Source organism: Alosa pseudoharengus, unplaced genomic scaffold (assembly GCF_046254945.1).
Source record: "Alosa pseudoharengus isolate Yale_2024_CS ecotype anadromous, Long Island Sound unplaced genomic scaffold, YU_APseudo_1.1 YU_APseudo_1.1_scf_24, whole genome shotgun sequence".
NCBI classification, from domain to species: Eukaryota; Metazoa; Chordata; class Actinopteri; order Clupeiformes; family Clupeidae; genus Alosa; species Alosa pseudoharengus.
This window is the reverse complement of record NW_027468689.1, coordinates 10,736,745-10,757,283: the sequence shown is the minus strand read 5'-3', so window position 1 is coordinate 10,757,283 and position 20,539 is coordinate 10,736,745. Positions and strand designations below refer to the sequence as shown.

Here is a 20,539-nt window from a genome sequence, read left to right as displayed (position 1 = left end):
CGCCCGTTATTTTCACTTATTAGGGCTCGAGTTCTCCCCCTAGTGGCCGTTTACGTGACGTGCATATTGTTCAGTATAATTATAAAGACTGAAAATGATGATGCAGTACGCCATGCTTGTTTAAAAACATCTCATTATTTCATTTATTTTGTCATATGAAAAAGCATTCAATGCTTCATTCGCCCAACAAGAGCTTGACAGCACATGGATAAAAAGCAACCAAATCAGCAGGGAATAACTAAAACACACAAATATATCACTGAGACTGTAACATTTTTAAAACATATATTTAACATTAACAATGATTAAAATTATTTAGCATTTTAGTGTTCATTAAAATACAACTCTTTGTAAGTGCATAAGAAATAGAGTGGCAGCGGATTAAAATCTACAAAAGTGCATTTAAATTCATAATAAGGCTTAGCAATAGCAGCAATACACCTTCTCTGCTTTTTCAAGCTGTAAGACAGGTAGATCCTCACACAGACACACTGCCACCAGTCAGGATCCTGCTCCTCAGATCCCTGAATGTGGGACCCACACCTGGAGACACATTTAGTAAATGAAATAAATTTGGCCTTTATATCAATCAATTCATTTTTTTATTAAAATGCAGACCAAATTAAATGACAAATCTACCAAAACATTATATATATATATATATATATATATATATATATATATATATATATATATACATATATATATATATATATAAAATTTAGCCCATGCAAAAGCCAAATAGAAAATAAAATGCCAGACCACCGAGACCACTATGTGCCATTGGATTGTCTGCAAACATATCTGTACAATTTTGTTTTTATCTGTCAAATATGAATGAATGATGCAACTTTTCTCACCAGCCGACACAAACATGGTTTTACTTGGCATGACAAGCAAGATAAATGAACATTTGAAAATCCGTGTTGCATGGGTGACTGTACATGAAAGACATGAAGTTAATGTTTCCCACCTGGAGGTCTGCCAGGTGTGCTGTAAGCAAGTGAGTCAGGGAGGACACTCCCAGGACGGCGTAGCCCGGTTGGGCTGCTGAACCATGGAGTGGTCTTGCCGAGGGGGGTGGATGACCGAGGGGGTTTCGGGGGTTTCGGGGAAGAGCTGTGAGGCCAGCTAAAAACCAAGATGGGTTGACATTTAGGATGCATTAGGGGCACATACGACAATGCATCCACTGAAACAACACATCTAAATACCAAATACGCAGGCATAAAGGTCATATATTATTAAAATTAATTTATTTTCAATGCTTTTACACATGTATTTGGGTATCTGGGATGGCTACCAATTAGGACAGAGTTATTTTCAAATATCTATTTGCATTTTTTGTAACGATAATGTGATTGTGATTTGATTGGCGATGATTCGCTTCTGTTCACTATGTCTCCGCTCACAACAAAAGAACAAAAGTGAGAAGGTTTGCTTTTTTATCCCACAAGCTCAGGGTCTGTTATGTTGAAGCAAAGCCATTGTGCATTATGCTCATATTTTTTTGTGAATCAACAGGCAGACAAACAGGGGACTCTGAACAGGGCTCTTCCAGGTTGCAAACAGTGTTGTGGTGCTTCTTCCTTTTGGTATTTTTGACACAGATGTTTTATTAAGAACTTAAGAAAATATTTAAAATTGTGGGAAAATATGCATCTTACATAATTCAAAGTTGAGGAAACAATGAAGCTACAATTGCATCTTACCCACATAACCATAACTAGCGACCACAACACCATTACAACCATGACTGGGACTCTTAGTAGGGACTTCAGCAGATGAATGATGTCTGCACAGAATATTCTTAATAGTAAAAGCATCTACATCTAACATGACGAAATTGAATGAAAATGTGGTACTGTACCTTTGCCTTTGCTTGATTGAATAGGCTACAACAGTGCTTTTCCACTTTGTGATAGCGGGATATCGCTGAGGGTCAATGTTTATCCTTTCCAATGCTGAAAGGACTTCATTGTCCAGCCTGGTGGGTGAATTGCTGAAAACAATTGAGAATAAAAAAAATAAAATGACATTGAAGGCTACAAACATTATCATAAACACACATTGTCAACACTTACCCTTCGAAAAACAGGCTCTGGTCACTTGAAGCATCCCAACCTGAACTCTGTATGGATTTGTAGGACGAGCAAGTGGATCCCGAATTGCGTCTATTTCTCCTGCCGTCATGATTAAAGGTGCCAAGGTCATCTACCTGAGAGCCTGTGTCCTCATCTGCTGTGAGGTACTCATCTGAGATGGACAGGTCCTCAACTGTGTCTGGACGTTCCTTCTTCTGCCACTTTCTCCAGAAGCCTGGGTCACTCAAATCAAGACCCTCCGTGTCAGATTTCGATTGGTCCAAACAAGCTATACCAGACTCGGATTGGTTCTGGCCCTCGATGCCTGAATCTGACTGGTTCAGGTCTCCAAATTCAGACAGCACAGCACCCTGTTTCTCCCCCTTGTTTTCTGAACTGGTGGCAGCGTCAAACTTCTCCATCAGATTACAGACCGGGGTTGGGGAAGCGGTCGCCAAACTTTTCTCCAGCATTGATGTCTGCTTTGTCCCATTCAAGTCCTCCCTCTTTTTTCTGGTGTTCACCTGAGGAAAGTGACCCTCAACATCCACACCATTCCCAGCGGACTTACAAATGGGTAGTGCATCAAAGCTCTCTGTTAGAACCGAGAGACACGAGAACACAAGAGAACAATGAAATATTTCTGCACAGGTGCTAGTGAGAGTAAAACGTGGCTTTATATATAAAAAAGACGACTCAGTGGCATCTGAAGCACGGCTTACTTGTGGACGGCACCATGCCGGCATACCCCCTGCTGCCGACGCCTTTCTTCTCCGACTCCCACAGAGTGGGCCTGCTGCTCCTCAAGTTCAGATAGGCCTCCAGCACACTCAGACCCTCCTCCACAGACAGATCCACAAAGCCGTCCAGGAAGTCCCAGTACTCGGCCCAAGGGTAACCAAGCTCATGGGCTAGCTCCCTGCAAAAAGAACAAATCCGCAGTGTTTTTTTTTTTTTTAAATCATGCTAGCTTTAATGAATTATTTTAGTAGTATCCGTTTAATTTGTTAGGAACCATGTACAATTTTTAACATAAATGTTGCCATTTGATGCATTGCACCAGAGTTAGCCTTGAGCTAATTTACATCTGCAAAGTGGTGGACTTTATGCTCTTAAAGGACAGTGACAAATTGATTTGTTTCTTCTGAATTTACGTAATGTCTATCCATTATGAACATCATTTCTACACCAAGAAACAAGCTGGGCCAAGGGGAGCATTAGACCCGCTTCAATGCAGTATAGTTAACAGGCTGTCCTGTCATCTGCCTCTTAGACTCATACTCTCGGTATGCCAGTAAGGTTTCTTGGTGTTTTATGGCCCCGACGTTGTCTTCAAGGCAGCGCATGGGTTAAGGTTAGGGTGAGGGTTAGGTTTAGGTGCCTTTAAGTCAACGGTGGCAGCGCTGCCTGGAAGACGATGTTGGGGGCTTAAAACACTGAGTGCCAGTGAGTGCATACCTTCCGACCCGCTCTGCTCCACGTTCTGGATCCGATTTAAGAATGCCATGAAGGTATTTGGCCCGATCTCTGGGTGGAGTTTTCCATAATCTGTGGAACTCGTCCGCCTGTAGGGTTCAAAAGGACCGTTAAGGTTATAAAATGATATTTCAATAGAGGACAGATATGAGACTCGGGTTACAGCGTCACAGGTTTGCAAATATTTACTGAATATTTAGATATTAACTGATTTCTGAACTGAGGCCTCACATTCAGGCAATTTCCTAGACTTTACATGGGTTCAAGTATGCCTGTTTATATTATGAAACACAATTAAAATGTTTCAAAAACTTTGAAACAAAATCTTAACAAGGGAGTAGCACCTTTGCAGAACTCAGAGGGCCAGCAAAAGCAGTGACCGTCATGGCAGGATCTCTGGGTGTCCCCGCGATCCCATGATGACCCAGTGAATTTTCACTCATCTGCCCTGAAGTAGGGGACCACGGCCCACCAATCACAGGCTGCAGAGTGTTGTCCGTTGCCCTCAGTAAGGGGACATAGAAGCGATCTGGGTTTGAAGGAGAGTAGAGGGTCAGTCAGTCACTTATGTAACCACTGCAGCACTGCACAACATGTTTGCACCAGCAGAGCTGTCACTCACCCTCCAAGTACTCTGCGATCCTCTGTTTCATTTCTTTGGTTTTGTTTTTCCTGTCACAAATCACCTGTAAAGCCCAAATAGTTAGCAACACTGTGAGTCTGGAGTATGGAGAGGTGATGCCGTACTAACGAGCCAAATGAGAGAGAAAAGCATGTTTAGTCACACGTACACCGGCAGGTTTCTGGTTGTATTTGTTCCTGTGCTGTTTGTCCGTGGCAGGGTGTGAGCAGAGCACGTTCACCACCTCTGGGCATCCAAACTTGCATGCGAAATGAAGAGGGGTCTCATTGTTCTGTAGAAGGAGTCACATACAATTACATAACGCTGTCAGACCAGGATATTAAATCATAAAAGCGGAACAGCTTTAAATTTGCAAAGTAACAATCAAATGAATAAATATTCTGACACTATTTATCAGGGGACAAGAGGTGCTAGTTGAACTTAAACCAACACAAATATGTTTGGCAGGCCTTTATCTACCACAAATATATTATATATATAACACAAGTATACAATCTGTATTCATTGTATATTATCTCTGTCCTACAGAGTCCTATGTGCTTTGGAAAATGATCAAATAAACTCGATCGATCAATCAATCAATCAATCAATTAATCAATCAGTCAATCCTCTCACTGTTTTATCAGGCATGTTGAGGTACAGGTCCACTATGTAATCCATGCGCTGCCACAGCATAGCCTCCTGGTCATCAGGGTACATCCGACGCAGAAAATCTGGGTTCTCGAGCGTCTCCAGAACCAGCTGGACCATCCGAGGTTGGTTCTCTTTCGCAGCCACATGCAGAACATTATACCTGCAGCCCTCCTAGAAAACACCACACATACTATGTTATTGTATGAACCCTTATATTCAAATCAAATGCAAACAACTCCACTGATAGTAGCATACCTGCTTTAGGCTTATGCGGAGTACCCTACTTCTACAGCTTCATATCTACCGGTACTCTTTACTATTTATCTATCACATTTACCATTTATCTAAGTATCTAAGTTGTCTGACAGTATACGGAAGGCATACCTTTCATTAGTACTGGCACTTCTAGGACACTGAAACAATATGCATAGCACTGCTACCACTATAATATTTGGAGAAGGACCTCACCTGCACAATAGTAGGGTTATCGGCGGAACCAATAAGGTAGCGTGGGTTTCCCCAGACCAGCTCATGGAAAGCCTCTTCATCTCCATTCTCCACTGCTTTACGAAGCTTTGCAGTCAGGTCTTGCGTGCGTGGACTCTTAAATTCATTTGCCTTCTCTACATTCAGAGCTGCACAAAAGTGAATATGTCAAATCTTATCTGTTACACTGTTCAAACAGCAGGGGGTGAGATGTAAAACAGCTAAATGAATAATCAATCAATAATGAAATCATATATGTTATTAGATGACAGGCTGCATGATTTCTTCTGAAAAGTATTGGGAACCTTGGATATTAACTCTAAAAAACAATGCTTTCTTCTCAGGTTTTATTGTGTATTTATCTTTTTAAATCATAACAAAATGGTCATTTAGACATACCGCTGTGGTTGACACTGTCTGGTGTCACCTGTGATTTCATTTCCGGAGACTTTATTGGTGATGGACCCTCACTGCTGGCCTTCGCAAACTTTTCTGCATCTTCCCGGCAGGAGAAAACTTTAAACCTGGCACCTTTCATTCTCACAACAGCATCCAAAGCTTTCTTCTTGTCCGTGTAGACATGGATGGCATCTGAGAGAAACAACACATTAGTCAGAGCTACATTGCAATGGAGTCCAATAAAAAATGGCTGTTGACTGACAAACAGAGAGGGAAGCACAGACTTGCTAAATAAGGTACCAATAAGGTACAACACAGATGAAACATAACTAATTAAAATGAAATATCAAATACGAGATGAAAGCAAGTAAGCAGAACAGACTCCTCGTTTCTGGGCGAGAGATCAAAGGGGCTAGTGGTCAATTCGGCCCTTTAATTATAATCCATAATCTGTTTTCCCTTTGCTCTCTGGTGTAGGGCATAGAGCATAAGGCCGCAAGGTGATGCTATTGGTAATTTGTTCAGTGCAAGCAGCTCTGCAGAAAGTGTACAATAATGTGTACACTAATGCACACAGCTCTGCATAAGTTTAAATTCTGCATTATAGATGATGAAAAACACTAGTGTTCATCATTCCACATCATAAACAATCCAAATAAGTCATTATAAACATAGCTGGTTCATTCCATGTCAGATCAGACAGAATCCAGGAAAGTGGTTGCCGCACCATCTCAGATTGTGCTAAAGGTTTGTCTATATTGATATAATGTTTAGGTCCCAAAACTAACACCTGTAAAATATTTATATTGAGGCTAACCTAATATATTGAGGGTAATATAAAGCAATTTCTTGTACCTACATGATGGCATCAATAATCATATTGTCTGCAAATTCAATACTTTATTAATGTTGCCCAGCAAAAACCTTATCTGAGTTTGAAACAGAATGACTCCGGTATAACATTCAATATTTTAAAAGGTAGTGTATTGTATGTAAGGTATCCGTTTACGGTTAACAGATAAACACGTGGCAGCTCACCTTCTCTTCCTGGTGAGTCAGAAGGTGGACACACTCCATAGTAATGGGTGGGGGAGTCCACAGGAGATGAACGGCCATCCTTCACCCCCGTCGTCCCTCCCAGTGGACTGTCTAATCCAGGGGAGGAGGTTCTCTGTTCCTGCTTGTCAGTCAGTGACTCGCTGCCCTTAACTTCAGGTGAATTACAATGGACCACATTCGCTACATTACTGCTGCAGTCGTTGGCCTTGCCAGGGCTGTCGGTCTCAGTCTCGCCACCCTGGCTCTCCAGGAGCGTGCGTGCCAGCTTCCTCTCAAAGATGGCCCGCGTGGTGCCTGTGATCGGCCCACATTTCAGGCCAGCGCCTACAATCTCCTCTCGCAGCTGTTCAGGAGTCAGAGCTTTCAACCTGCTTAACACTTCCTCCATGATGTTGCAGTTTCACAGCTGTGGTTGTAACCTGGAACTGGACCAGTAAGAGGTCAATGTCAAGACCAGAGCATTGAGCAATTGATTTCTTCAGCTTGCAAGTATAGGCCTAATATAAATTCAGCGGTTGTATGCAAATATAAACTATTAAAACATTAATGTCCATTAAAGAAATCATGAATTTGTGGTCATCACGCATCAAGCACTCTGTAGTGTTTCTACATACTGAACTAATAATACTGTTCCGCGTTCCACGAATTTGTAGTCGTTATTTCAAATGCGTTTAACCTGCATTGAGGGTACAGACTGACGCAACAGTGAAAGAAGCAGCGTGCTTTAGCAGCAGATAGGCTACACAGGCTGTCACATCAGTAGCCAACAGTCAGCATCCTTGAGTCAAAAGACTTTTCGAGCATCCATTCAATAGAATACTGAACAAAACTAAATCAAGTATTCTAATAGCAACTAGGGTGGCTCGGCTAACGCCAACAATTTCCAAATATCTACAATAGTTCACGAAGGCTTGGACAACAGCTGGCCTTGCTGCTCCTGCCAGTTTCATTGTTTACATATCAAGGCGCATGCTCAGCCGTCTCCACAGCTGTGCGTCATCGTCCATGGTCACAATGTAGCACTGCTCATAGCGCGTGCCATGAGGCTAACTTCAAAAGTCACCATCAAAGATCTTAGAGCGGAGCTCTTTAGGCCTAGTCTTTGGTCACCATATCCCTCAATATGGGCTTGAGTTCGTCTGAAAGAGCTTGTAGCGTAGATTTATGTTAGCCGACACATTAGGTGAACTGTGTCCGACGGTTTGGATGACAGTTACCTTTCCTTCTCAAGAACTGTTTGTAGCCATTCTATTGTAGGCTATCGCTAACTCTTTACTTTTCAAGTTTAAGCGAATACTTGTATAAATTGGGAAACTTTAGAGGATCAACTTACCTTAGATTCCCTCAAGTGACTTGAAACTGGGAGTGTTACACCATGCCCAAGTGTTGACCAAGCACTGTCTTTAGAACTGCTTCTTGCCAACCTAGCGGTGATTAAAACGTGAAGACGCACAGAATCTTGATATGTCAGGTTACGTTCACAAACCATGAACATTTGAATTTTCAAAGACATGGCACTCCTTCTGAGACATGACTGCGCTGAACTCTTATTTAGAACTGATGGTGTGAGTCTGCGCACATTGTGTTTGGAGCCTGCACGTTGGATTTGGGATGAAGCCGCTACCCACTTGATTTTTTTTTTCTTTGCTTGCAAATTCAATGTGACTGTTGTAGCCTGAATAATTTCTGCCGTGGTACCTATGCTGCTCAACATATGTCTTCTCGAGTTGTCAATCCTACCATTTCTTTAACTAAAACATTATATCATAAAGGTCAACATGGGAAGTTACAAAGTTGTGTTTAGTTACCAGACGCATGAGCAAATTCCACAGAAGTGACGACTCCTGTACGTACGCAACTTCTACAGCAGATGGCGGTAATATACCTCCACATTTATGACGTCTGGCGTAGGCTATCAAAAAAGGGCTCTACAAAAGTTTAAGATGATCCATATTACGCATAGAACAACTAACACCAGGTGTAACCACACGTAAGTTGCATATTTAACAGAAATATAAACATGATTGGTTTCAAGTAGCCTACCTTAGTTGCCATTACATCAGGAGCCTTGAAATCTGACTGATTAAATAAAGAAGTCATACATTAAGACCAGTATATAATTATTATTATTATAACCTTTATTTAACCAGGTTAGTCTCATTGAGATATAAAATCTCTTTTTCAAGAGAGACCTGGCCAAGATAGCAGAACAAATAGTTACACATAACAATCACAAAACAAACACAAAAGAGGCAAGACAACTCAAGTGCATTCCAGATTAAATAAAAGTACCATTAATTAAATTAATTAATATAATGTGGTAGACCTATCGAAATATAAATGCTATAAAGGCTAAGACATTCTAATATAGGCTACTTGTTTTGTTGTTGTTGTTGTTAGCCTATTATTGCTCTTTACACAGTAAGTAAACTAGGCTATGTGATGGAAGAATGCTTTGTTAACGGATGCCGTCATCAGATGAAAGCTATTTGTTATATAATAGGAGGTTGGACGAAAAATTGGTCCTTTATGAAACACCAATCTTTTGTTATGTGCATTTCTATCATACCAGGGATTTCAAACCTGCTCAATGAAGAGACATCCACAAGGGTGCTGAGAGGAGGGCAGTGGATGGGCACAATGAAGCTAGATAAGGAGACAAATCAATTATCAGACATTTTTAAGGTAAACACTATTTTATGGGTCCCAAGGGAGTTTTCTGTCAGAGGACGCAAGATTTTTAGCCTTGCAGTCTCCTGTTGGCTCCAGCCACAGCCACATGCTGTGGTGGACAAAGGAAAAGACTGAGGAGTATTTTCTGCCATCTGCCCTGGATAGCATTTCACATAGGGTTGACAGATCAATCAGGACTTTATGAGAAAGAGACAGGAATTAAATATTAAGCCTACTGTAGTTAAATGTAACCCCACACCTAATTTCAGCCCTTCTTGTAGCACCTTAAATGTAAGACATCTTATATAACATTATACCATATATCTAAGATAAACAGTGATACATCACCAATTTACAAAAGCAGCTAAAAGTTAGTAGGTCTACAATTATAGTTTGTGAAAACTCAATGCAGACTTTTAAGTTTAAGCCTACTTGACATTTGTTTCCATTGTTTGTAAACCACCAACGTAGCCTAATTAAAATAGGCACAAAATCAGCACATTTTAAACGTAATAATCCTGCCAATGTAATCATTTCCCACCAACGTAAAACGTAATAACCCAATTTCCCACCAGCGTAATAATTATTGCGTTTGCAGGAAGTTATTACGTTGGTGGGAAGGTTAAAAAATAATTACATTAACTTCCCACCAATGTAATAAATCACTGATTTAGTGATATTATATCTGTTTTATCAGTTGTAAGGGTATAGTTCTTAAAAAAAAATGTCACCATCTAAACCATCTCATGACCATAAAGCTTTGTACTTATCTATACTTATTATTCATCACATTGGTGCCAAGCAAAATTTCACTTAAAGAAATGCCATAATTGTAGTCTGTGGCAGCCCTTAGAACCGTGTAGTATAGTTTTTTAGTATAGTTAAATGTAGTATATAGGGACAGGTCCCTGACACTTAATGCAAAGTTGCTTTGGCATCTATTGTGTTTGCCTTACACATAGTTTTAACACCTTTAGTGGGGGCCAGGAAGATTACTGCATAGGCAATAATTCTTTTTCTACCTTTTGTTATTTTCATCACCTTTTTACTGGGGGCCACACAGTTGTGAATGCACCCATAATGTTTCCACCTTCTCTTACTGGAGGCCAAGCAATAAAGCTGCGCTGTTTCTCTAACTTATGTTTCACTAGTTCACATTCCGGAATTTACATAAAGACATAATAGCATGTTTGGCAAAGTCTCTCTAGGGCTCTGTCTGCTTGAGTGCATTATGACATCAAATGGAATATTTAGTTGGCAACATTCTTATACAACAAAAAAAGTTGGGACCAAAGATTCTAGAACAGAGCTCTGTTCTATAATCTTTGGTTGGGACGCTTTGTAAAATGTGAATAAAAAAGAATGCTATGATTTACAACTCATATCAACACTATATTTAATTGAGAATAGTTCAAAGACAACATATCATTTGTTGAAGGAGAGACATTTGACTATTTTATGGAAAATATTAGCACATTTTGAATTTGATGCCAAAAACACGTCTCAACAAATTTGGGACAAGGGCAACAAAAGGCTGGAAAAGTCTTGTAATGATAAAGACATCTTTTTAAAGAGATAGTTTGCACAACTGTGTTTTCGACACGCATGCTGCTTCTGTTTGGTTTTACATATGGACCGTGCAGAGCTGGGGCAATAGGCTACACTGTAGCCCTGTCAGCTAGGCTATTGCATAGTATTATGCTCTGTAGGATAATTGGGTTGATTGTGTTGATTTTCATGTGATTGTGCTGCATGCAACATATTAGCCTACTGTGTTAGAAGTTATTTCTCCCTCTCCTTTAACATCATAGACTCTTGTTTTGGCTACATGTCCACAGCCACTGTTTCCAGCTGTAGGCTAGGCTATAACCTCATGACCACATCATTTTCACAAGTTTTTCTTTTTATGTTAGTCATTGTATATGTTCACATCCAACAACAAAATCAACTTAGACATTTAGGCTATGTCCAAACGAAACCAAGGGGCATATATTTTTTCTTACTGCTTTCACACCTTTAATAACACTGGTAAAAAAAAAGAAACTCACCAACACAAAGCCCTGTAGTGCATAAGCCAGGCCAGTCGATGGCGCTGTGACGGTGCAGAGAGAAGAGAAGAGGAGAAACACTGTAGCTTTAGGCCTACTGCTTGGCCCCCAGTAAGAGAAGGCAGAAACACAATAGGTGCATTCACATCTGCTTGACCCCGAGTAAAAAGGTGATGAAAATAACTAAAGGTAGAAAAACAATGATATCCTGTGGAGTAATCTGCTTGGCCCCCACTAAAGGTGTTGAACTATGTGTAAGGCAAAAGCACAATGGATGGCAAAACAACTTTGCATGAAGAGATAATATACTACATTTAAAAAATATTTACTATATGGTTCTAGGGCTGCCGCAGACTGCAATTATGACATTTATTTAAGTGAAATAATAACAAATATAAAAAATATCACAAGGGGTGTCCATGTAGCATGCTTGGCTCCTAGTAAAGGTGATGAGGTATAAGTAAAGGATGGGGGGGTACAAAGTATTATGGTCATGAGATGATTTAGATGGTGACAGTTATTGACAACTATACCCTTACAACTGATAAAACAGATATAATATCACTAAATCAGTGATTTATTACATTGGTGGGTAGTAAATGTAATAATCTTTTAACCTTTCCACCAACGTAATAACTTCCTGCAAACGTTGGTGGGAAATTGGGTTATTACGTTGGCAGTAGGCAACAGTTATTACCTTGGTGGGAAATTATTACGTTGGCAGGATAATTATGTTTAAAACGTGCTGATTTTGTGCCAATTTTTATTAGGTTGGTGGTTTATTACATTGGTGGGAAGTTATTACGTTGGTGGGTGTTACAACCCTGCCTGCTGCACAACACCCCAACCTTAACCCTAAGAGTATAATCTGTCGGCCCTTTGCTTAGTCCAATGTAGCCAACCAACCCCATATGTCTGTTTAAATGAGGGCACGAAAGGTGGGGGTGTAGGATAGTGGGACATTAGAGGAACATTCATTTCCACCTCATTTGCCCCGTCTGTGCCAAGCCCAGATGGTTGTACGTACTGCTGTGGCAGTGGGCTTAGGGAGCCTGCTCATCAATCAGCATTTAAAACCCTGGGCGTGTGTCAAAAGGGCAAGAAGATCAGCCCAGCGCTGCCAGACTATATCTCATCTTAGTTTTCTGCAGGATTATGGTCTGGAAGCTCTTTATAGGAAAGAACTTGGCCCAGCTAATTTACTGGTGAGACAATCAGCAAGCCAAGGGGTGTGGCTGAGGTGACGACAAAGAGTGTCCGAAATGAATATTGAATAATGAAATTCAGATAAGTCAGGGTGACTGTAATCAAAGAGGATGCAAAGAAGAAAGATTAATAGTGTTGTCTAGCTGGTCAATATGGCATAGATTTGTTGTATGATTGAAACTGATTTCCCATTCATCACTTGTTTCCACTCTGAATCAATTATTAATGCAAATGTTTTGTTTTTTTTTCAATCTAGTCAAAGTTATAAGGAACTCATACTTCAAGATTAATGTTGCATATCACTCTTGACATGTTGTGTGATTCACATACCAGTGCTAGGTGCAATATGGAGCAGTGGCAGGACGGCGATGCCGTGGGCGAGTGTCGGGCGTATTGGGATGGTTGACTGCTGCTGCTCATTCCCCCTGACCTCCTCCAGGCCGTCTGTCGGCGGCGGCGCAGGTCCGGCGGGGATGATGGAAGACGCCACCTGCTCGGAGCTCGGCCCTCTGCCCGCTGCCCAGTTTTATTTCCTCCGGCGGCAGATTTACGAGACAGATGAGGAGCGGCGAGAGGGCTTGCTGGCCAAGCGAGCATGTCGCCTGGCCTCACCCTGCACTTTTTTTTTGCCGGCGTGGCCAGGCGGAGAACATAATTTACGCCGGGCACACAGCACTGGCATATTTCTCCGCCTGTCTGGCTGATGGAGATTTAGAAAAGCTGTCAGTCGGAGATGTTTATGCAGTAATTGCGCAGAAGAGCTTTTTGGAGTCTGTAACACAGCAGAAAAAAAGGTTTTTCATTTTTATAGACCGATTTCTTGAAGTGGAACCAGTAGGGTTCTACAGTGCTGTAGAATATGGCAAACGCATGTCTACCATTCATCCATGCAAAGGAAGCCCTACAATCCACTGCTGGCTTTGGGCCCAAACTATAGGCATAAAATATGAGGGGATGGGGGGGTTGTAACCCTCAATAATATAAACCGGCCAATGCAATCCCTCCCAATAATCATATCATCATGATGAATGAAACTGAAGTAAGTAGGGAGCTCAACCCCCCCCCAATGTTCAACTGAAAGTTACGCCCCTGGGGGGGCAGAGTGCTCCTGAGTAATGGCAGTTTTGCATGGTTCAGTATGGCCTCTAGATAGCCTTGAACTCATGTGAAAGGATGTGGGCCAACACAGAACTGATACTAAAACACAATTAGTAAGACTGCAGATTATGACATTATTAATTTTGCGGGATGTTAAATCTTCTATGAAATAGGATTACTAACAGTGGCCTTAGCTTTGTACACTTGCAAGTCTTTGGTGGGATGAATGCAATACTGTTAACAACCGCTCCGCCAAAAAGCTTCACTTGAAACATTGTTTTTGTTCAGTTCTTTTTACCTTTTTGGAACCATTTTAGCTATCTGTTTTTCATTAGACCACTAATTCACTTGCACATTAGTTCAGTTTAAATCAATGTCATTTTAGGATATTCAATAAATGAAATAAATAATAATAATAATTAAGCACAAAATAGCAGATGTGATTAATAGCGAACCAGATGCACGGCACGCCCACACAATCTGAGTCATCTGGAACTGGTCATGTAGTGGGACATTGAGGTTAATGCAGGGTTAATCACTCTGTTCCATTTTTTTTAATCAGAGAATCACAAAAGAATAACCAATCACATTTTGAAAACAACAGGCATTTCAACATCAGGCCACAACACAGATATGGGCCTATGCATATTTATGACCAAATGTATTTTATATTTTATTGCAGGGAAGGGACAATGAGCGAGCGCATTAATGCCCTGGCACAACATCAAATGCTTCAAAATAATAGGATTATTTCTAGTCAAATAAGGGGAAATGTATGTAACAAGGCATTACAAAATCTATTTGAAACTGCAATTTTGATCTAAATTAAACATTGCGAAATGTCTTCAGATAAGTAAATTGTTATGAGTTTGAGTTTGAGTTTCTCTCCCTTGAAAGTTCATGTTAATTGCTATATCAAAGACATTCTTCATAGGAAAGTCATTATTTTCTAATGAAACATCAAATAGGGAAGAAAACAGCAGAAACTAAATGGATTTGGAACCGTGAAAAGCACACTTGTGTTATTTTCAGAAGAGCTTCATAAATGGAGGGATTTTATTATGATTATAAAGAGCGCATCGCTCTTGTTTAATTAGAGCCAGATAAAACATAAAAATTATTCAGCAATGCTAATCCAAGGGGTTTCTCTCATCTACATTACAGTATAATTTCGGGCTTTGTGAATATTTTACCATCACATTTAATTATCTTTGGCACGTAATATCCTCTCTCCACGGATTCAGCCTCTTAAGCTTTCTCCTCCCTTTAAGTTGGCACCCGAAAGTTCACTCTTCCCCCTGCACTCACTCAGAGTTCATCTCTCCTGCCCTCCAAGGCCAGACGAAAACAATGAGAGGTGAAGCATACAAAAGCAGATAGCAAGCTACATTAAAATCATTGTTCTAATATCAACTGCAGATTTGTTTCGTTGCAGCAGACTGTAAAGGAAAGACGCATAATAAAGACATAAACTCCCTACTGTGCTGCTTCAGATGCTATTACTACCTCCACATGCATGACTCTTAAATCAGCTGCATTTCGGGGGTGGGGGGGGGGGGGGGGTGGGTAACAGTATGATTCGCGATCTTGAAAAGGCTCTCTATCATATCCAATCAGCTTACTGCATTATTTATAGAAACCATATCCACTGAACAACAGCACCAGTAAGACGAGAAATTATTGCAAATTAAAGCACAATATACATATTTCATATACAGCACAACATGCAAGTTGTACCATGCAATTTCCCAGTGAGATTATTAACGGTAAAATTTAATTTCTGTTCTGCTTCAAACATGAAGCAGCAGTAGCAGCTGCTCTTTGCATTATTTACACCATTTGCTAATGGAGGCTTTGATTCAATTAATGGCAGAAGAAAGACATGTGCCTTCAAATTTAGGCTGGTCATAAAATAAATCTTTATGGAATTCATTTTCAAAACATCGATGTACATGTACCCCAATGTTCCGCTCAACTGTAGGTTTGTCAAAAATCTCAGTGACAACTTGTTTAAAGAGTTTGTTACTCTTTCTAAATTGCAGGGCAGCGAAAGTATACGAGCTGTAATTATACAAACTACACCACAGAGTTCTGAATTACATTAAGCGACCTTTTTTGTCCTGAAGTTAAAATAATGCAATAGAACATTTCCAGATAACTGAACCAAAAACCCATTATGAAGTCACTATTATTCATCCCTGAAGTTTTAAAAGTAAATCATCCCTTGTGCTGCCAGCTATCAGATACAGAACAGACCTCCATCTGATCCTGCACCACTATTGCGAGTGTAAAAAGACCCAGTGTTTACACAAAGCTTGGTCGTCAGGAAGCCAGGTCACCCAGGCAGGAAGTGGAGGAGAGGTATTTGACTGCAGGGCACTGTGATGAGTGCAGCTGTTCCCGCTGCCATCGTGTGGCTCTCCAGCATCATGGAAAAGAGCAACTCTGTTACGGTCAAGCGCAGTCTGGCATCACCTGCAGGGAGCGGAGGAGAGGCGGAGAGAGGAGAACGAGACAGGGAGAGAGAGAGAGAGGAGAGAGATAAAGACAGAGATAGACAGAGAGAGAGATAAAGAGAGAGAGAGAGAGACAGCTATGAGAGTGGGACAGCTGTGTTTTCCCCCTGGGTCGCTCTCTGATGCATGCATCTCCAGAGGGACTCTCCCCCCACAGCTGTGTGGCTGTTACTTCTCAGGCTGGCAGGGGGTCAGCTTGCCACTCATGCGGTCATTTTGTGAGGCCAATAAATAGCCTCCATGGTAACATTACATGTTTATGTATAAGATGCACATGGTGATGTAAATGCAGATACATGATGATATGCATAATAATGCATACAAGGGAAGTATGAGAGAGGATTTATATGCTGACATATATGGTGAAGCGACGTAATAGTAATTGATATGCGTATAGTAATTGATATGCATTACAATACCTTCCTACAGATAGGTGAAACCAACCCTCACAGTCGTATAAATCAAATGTGAAGGAAGTCAGGTCTTTCATAGAGAGTTAAGATGTTCTGCTTGCTTACTCTGAAACGATTTTTTAACTTGATTCCCAACTCGCGTCTCTCTTTTCCTTATCTGCGGTCGTCTGCAGTCGTTTAGTCCAGTCAGAGCCAGATCCTTGGGAAGTGATGTGGTGAGTTACACACAACAGGTACGACTGCAGGGGCTAGCCCCCCCCACCCCCCCCCCCACCCGGGGGCCTTGGTCTGTCTCTGCGTCTCCCCCGCGCCCCGCTGTGATCGCCTTGTGTTCACCATGCCATTAGAGGGCCATCACCCATGCCGCTCAATCCACATCAGGCAGCAATCACGGGTTGCCATGGAGACAGTTTGAAAGAAACTTGTGTTTGCCTTTTGAGACCTTGTTTTGTTGTTGTTGATGAAATGCAATTTGTGATGGAGATGCTGTCAAAGATGAGGCTGACTTTGGCAGACAGCAAAGTGTTTGAACAAATGATAGGTGTCTAGAAGGGCTGTCATAATTAATTGAGGGACTGTCTGACAAGGAAACAAAAGAATTCAATATTACTCTTGATATTAAAGCTATGATACAAACCATTTTGGGGTCATTCTGAAAATGTGTATTTTCAAAATGTCTGCTCTTGTTGTTTGCACATGGTAATTATTCACGAATAATCATTCTCAACACCATGACCTATCTCCGTTTCCTGAAATATTAGTATGCCCACACAGCTGTTGTTTCGTTACGCATGTGAGTAGGCTACTGAGAGGTCATCCAAGTTCTGTTCTTTGTGGTGTGGCCTTTCAGCTCAGCTCAATGTGGGAGGCTGCTTCTCAACAGGTAAACAGAGACGGAGCAGTTTGTGTCAAGCTTTTCACACAAGAGCTGCAATACAACAATTTATTTATCCGTTTTGTGGTATGTGGATACATATTTTATAGGCTGACACACAGTGTTTTCAATGGCCTATATAATATAATAAGGCACACTCCACATATTACTGTCCATACACACATCAGAAGAAGTTGATCAACTTAACACCACATATGTGTGGATGAATCAGTGCATATGGTACCTTGCGTTGATACAAGTTAACTCAATATCAACTAACTAAAATGTACCAAGCTGATTAAATATATATATATATATATATATATATATATATATATATATATATATACATTTAACATTAACATAATTAATATTATTATAACATAATGATATAATTAGTATTAATATTACTGATAAGTGTGTGCTGGTTGTTTTCTGTACTTGCTAGTGGCTATTTGGTTTAAGTGATCAAAGTCTCTGTGGTGTGTGCATCGTTTTGTTCAATGCAGTGATTCATTGTATTTGACTGAGCTTATTTGGAATTCCTGATGAGTGGAGTTGCACCGTTCAATCGATTCCACTGCACTATGTAAGATGAATCAGGAGTAGAAAAGGATTTGAGAGAACACACATGCCTGAGTCTAACTCTAGCACCGAGCTCCCAGTGATTGACATTTTCAAACATTTCCCGAAACAAATCCAGCCTGCTTGAAAGCACCTCCAAGCCCAATCATGAAAAGTGCTCCGTTTGTAGAGAACTCTGTTTGAGGAGCGAGCGGATGTTTAAGATAAGAGGTGCTGTCAGGCTGCAAGCACCTCGGGTATTATCCGTTCCTGTGCCTCTTTCATGCCGGATCGTAGTGACAGTGACTTAAGCAGGGAAGTTCTTCACACAACAGTCAGACACGGACACAAGCACGCGCACACACACACACACACACACACACATGCATGTACACTAGCACACAAGCACAAAGGGACTCAAATCAGCTCAAAACACAGCCTCCTTACTGTTTTGAGATTGTGCGGACAGCTTCAGTATGACTGAATGAGGCTTTCGTGCCATGTGGGTTAAAGTGCAAATGCAAATCTTGACAAGGAGAGACCTTGGGTGAACTCTGTCAAACAGTGTATTACATTACACAACGAAATGGCCAGAATGTAATAAAACACGATTATACAAAGCTCTTAAAAAGGCTGAAAAAGAACACAATTAGTACAGTTTCAGTGTTGATAAGTCCTCAGTTTTTTGTATGAACGTGTCTCAAATCTATTTTTTTCTGCTGGTGGAAGATAAGCATTTGTGCACATGGTCACGCACCCCAAATGTTGAAGGTAACAAGAAGAAAGGAGAGTGAAGAAAGGATTCTGTCTCTTTTCCCAGCTCACCATGATCAGGGGCTTTGAGAATTGTGGCATTTGTTTCACAGGAGAAAATCCTATTTGACCAAATAGCTTGACACATCTGTGGACAATCTGTGATCAGTCCGATCGTATGCCAAAGGAAATACTTCACATCCCAGTCAAACGGATGGTAGGTCAAGCTGTCTTCACCATTGGCATGGCCTGATCAGTCCTCTGTAATCCTTCAAAATCTAAAATATTGTACAATTGAAAATTGTTTTTTGTTATTCATATTTTTAACTAAAATATAACAAAATAACTTTAATATCTCAAAAATGAGATGCCACACTCGACTCTTTGTCCCTTAGTCTCAAATAAGATATTGCAGTAATAATCTCCCTTACTTCATATCATAGAAAGCAAGATTGCAGTCTGTGGTTTACTTTCATCTATTCTTATTTAGTTGTTTAGCCTCGAGACCTGAAACTATTCTTTACTATTTCTGGCCAGCTCTTATTGGCTGGTAAAACCAATGTATTGTGCCCAGGGCAGGATGCAGAAATCGCTTTGAATATCAGAGGGAGATAAATCAATGCAATCTCTCCACACTCTGTGGCTCGGTCTGCATTGATTTTCTTCGCCCTTTTTTCTTTCCTTTAACTTTCCTGGATCCTGGTGGTGCGCTTGAGCTGCAGAACGTAGGCCTGCCATAAAAAATATGCACCCTCCTTTAGCAGGGCAAACTTCAAATAGCTCTCCTAAAACACATGCAAAGCAAACACGTCAACTCACATCAACTCAGTGTCACGACAGCCTGACACATTTCCCTGCCCAGCCACTGACACAAAAAACAAACAGAGGTCATGTTGCTCCCTGCAGTGTAAAACAGACAGTTGACAGGAGAATATAACAATGCTCAATTTATACCCTCAACAAGAGATAAAAGACCACCCCAAAAACTCTATAAGGTTAGTTTGTTCTGAAAACACTGTTATGTTCTGTTTGTTCCCAAAACACAACTATATCAGCTGGCCCAGACAAATACTCTGAGCCCTCTCACAAACACTTACCTGAGTACCCTGATTTAGGTGACCTACAACTTGCTCTGTGGCATGAATCATCACACCAGATTAAAGATTAAAAGACCACATATAGGCCTATGTCCCAAAGATGGCTGAGATCCCTGCTTCCCAGCATAGCCTACTGTTGTGGTTTCTCTAGGCTACTTCTATAACAACATGGCTAGACGCACATTTTGGAATAACAAGTGGGTGGGGTTGTTTAAATAGGCCTTTATGAATGGTTGTTTGTTAATAGCATCCATTCACGTAGGCTAATATAAAATGCAGGGAATTGCTGGGGTTAAGCCCATGTTCATGTCAAAGTCGTTTACACTACACAGTATAACAACACAAAACTACCACAGTCTAATACAACCATCCTATAGTCTATCATTGAATTGGCCCTTTAACATTTTCCGCGAATTGTCAGCATGGTCCAAATTTTGCCGTCTGGATGCTGACGGCGTCACCCAGGCTTCCGCCTTCCTGATCCTGCCATTTGTCGAGCATGGCCACATTCAAAAAA

The 20,539-nt window shown here is 40.9% G+C and overlaps 1 protein-coding gene across 2 annotated transcripts; it reads right to left on the bottom strand.

Annotated features, from left to right (window-relative positions):
- Nucleotides 1-150: 150 nt before the first annotated feature.
- On the bottom strand, nt 151-8,325 carry LOC143142314 (ankyrin repeat and LEM domain-containing protein 2). Of its 2 annotated transcripts, XM_076303124.1 has the most exons (14): nt 8,114-8,325; nt 6,760-7,205; nt 5,722-5,913; nt 5,305-5,471; nt 4,819-5,007; nt 4,352-4,474; nt 4,183-4,246; nt 3,905-4,089; nt 3,543-3,649; nt 2,807-3,003; nt 2,085-2,679; nt 1,871-2,002; nt 974-1,131; nt 151-543 (listed from the first exon to the last, which is right to left on the bottom strand). In XM_076303124.1, the coding sequence occupies exons 2-14, from the start codon at nt 7,166-7,168 to the stop codon at nt 479-481; spliced, it is 2,583 nt and encodes an 860-aa protein (XP_076159239.1). In that variant the 5' UTR covers nt 7,169-7,205; nt 8,114-8,325; the 3' UTR covers nt 151-478. The 2 variants fall into 2 exon arrangements, with proteins under 2 accessions (XP_076159239.1, XP_076159240.1); XM_076303125.1 differs by lacking the exon at nt 8,114-8,325 and having other exon boundaries at nt 6,760-7,701.
- Between the last annotated feature and the right edge of the window lie 12,214 nt (nt 8,326-20,539).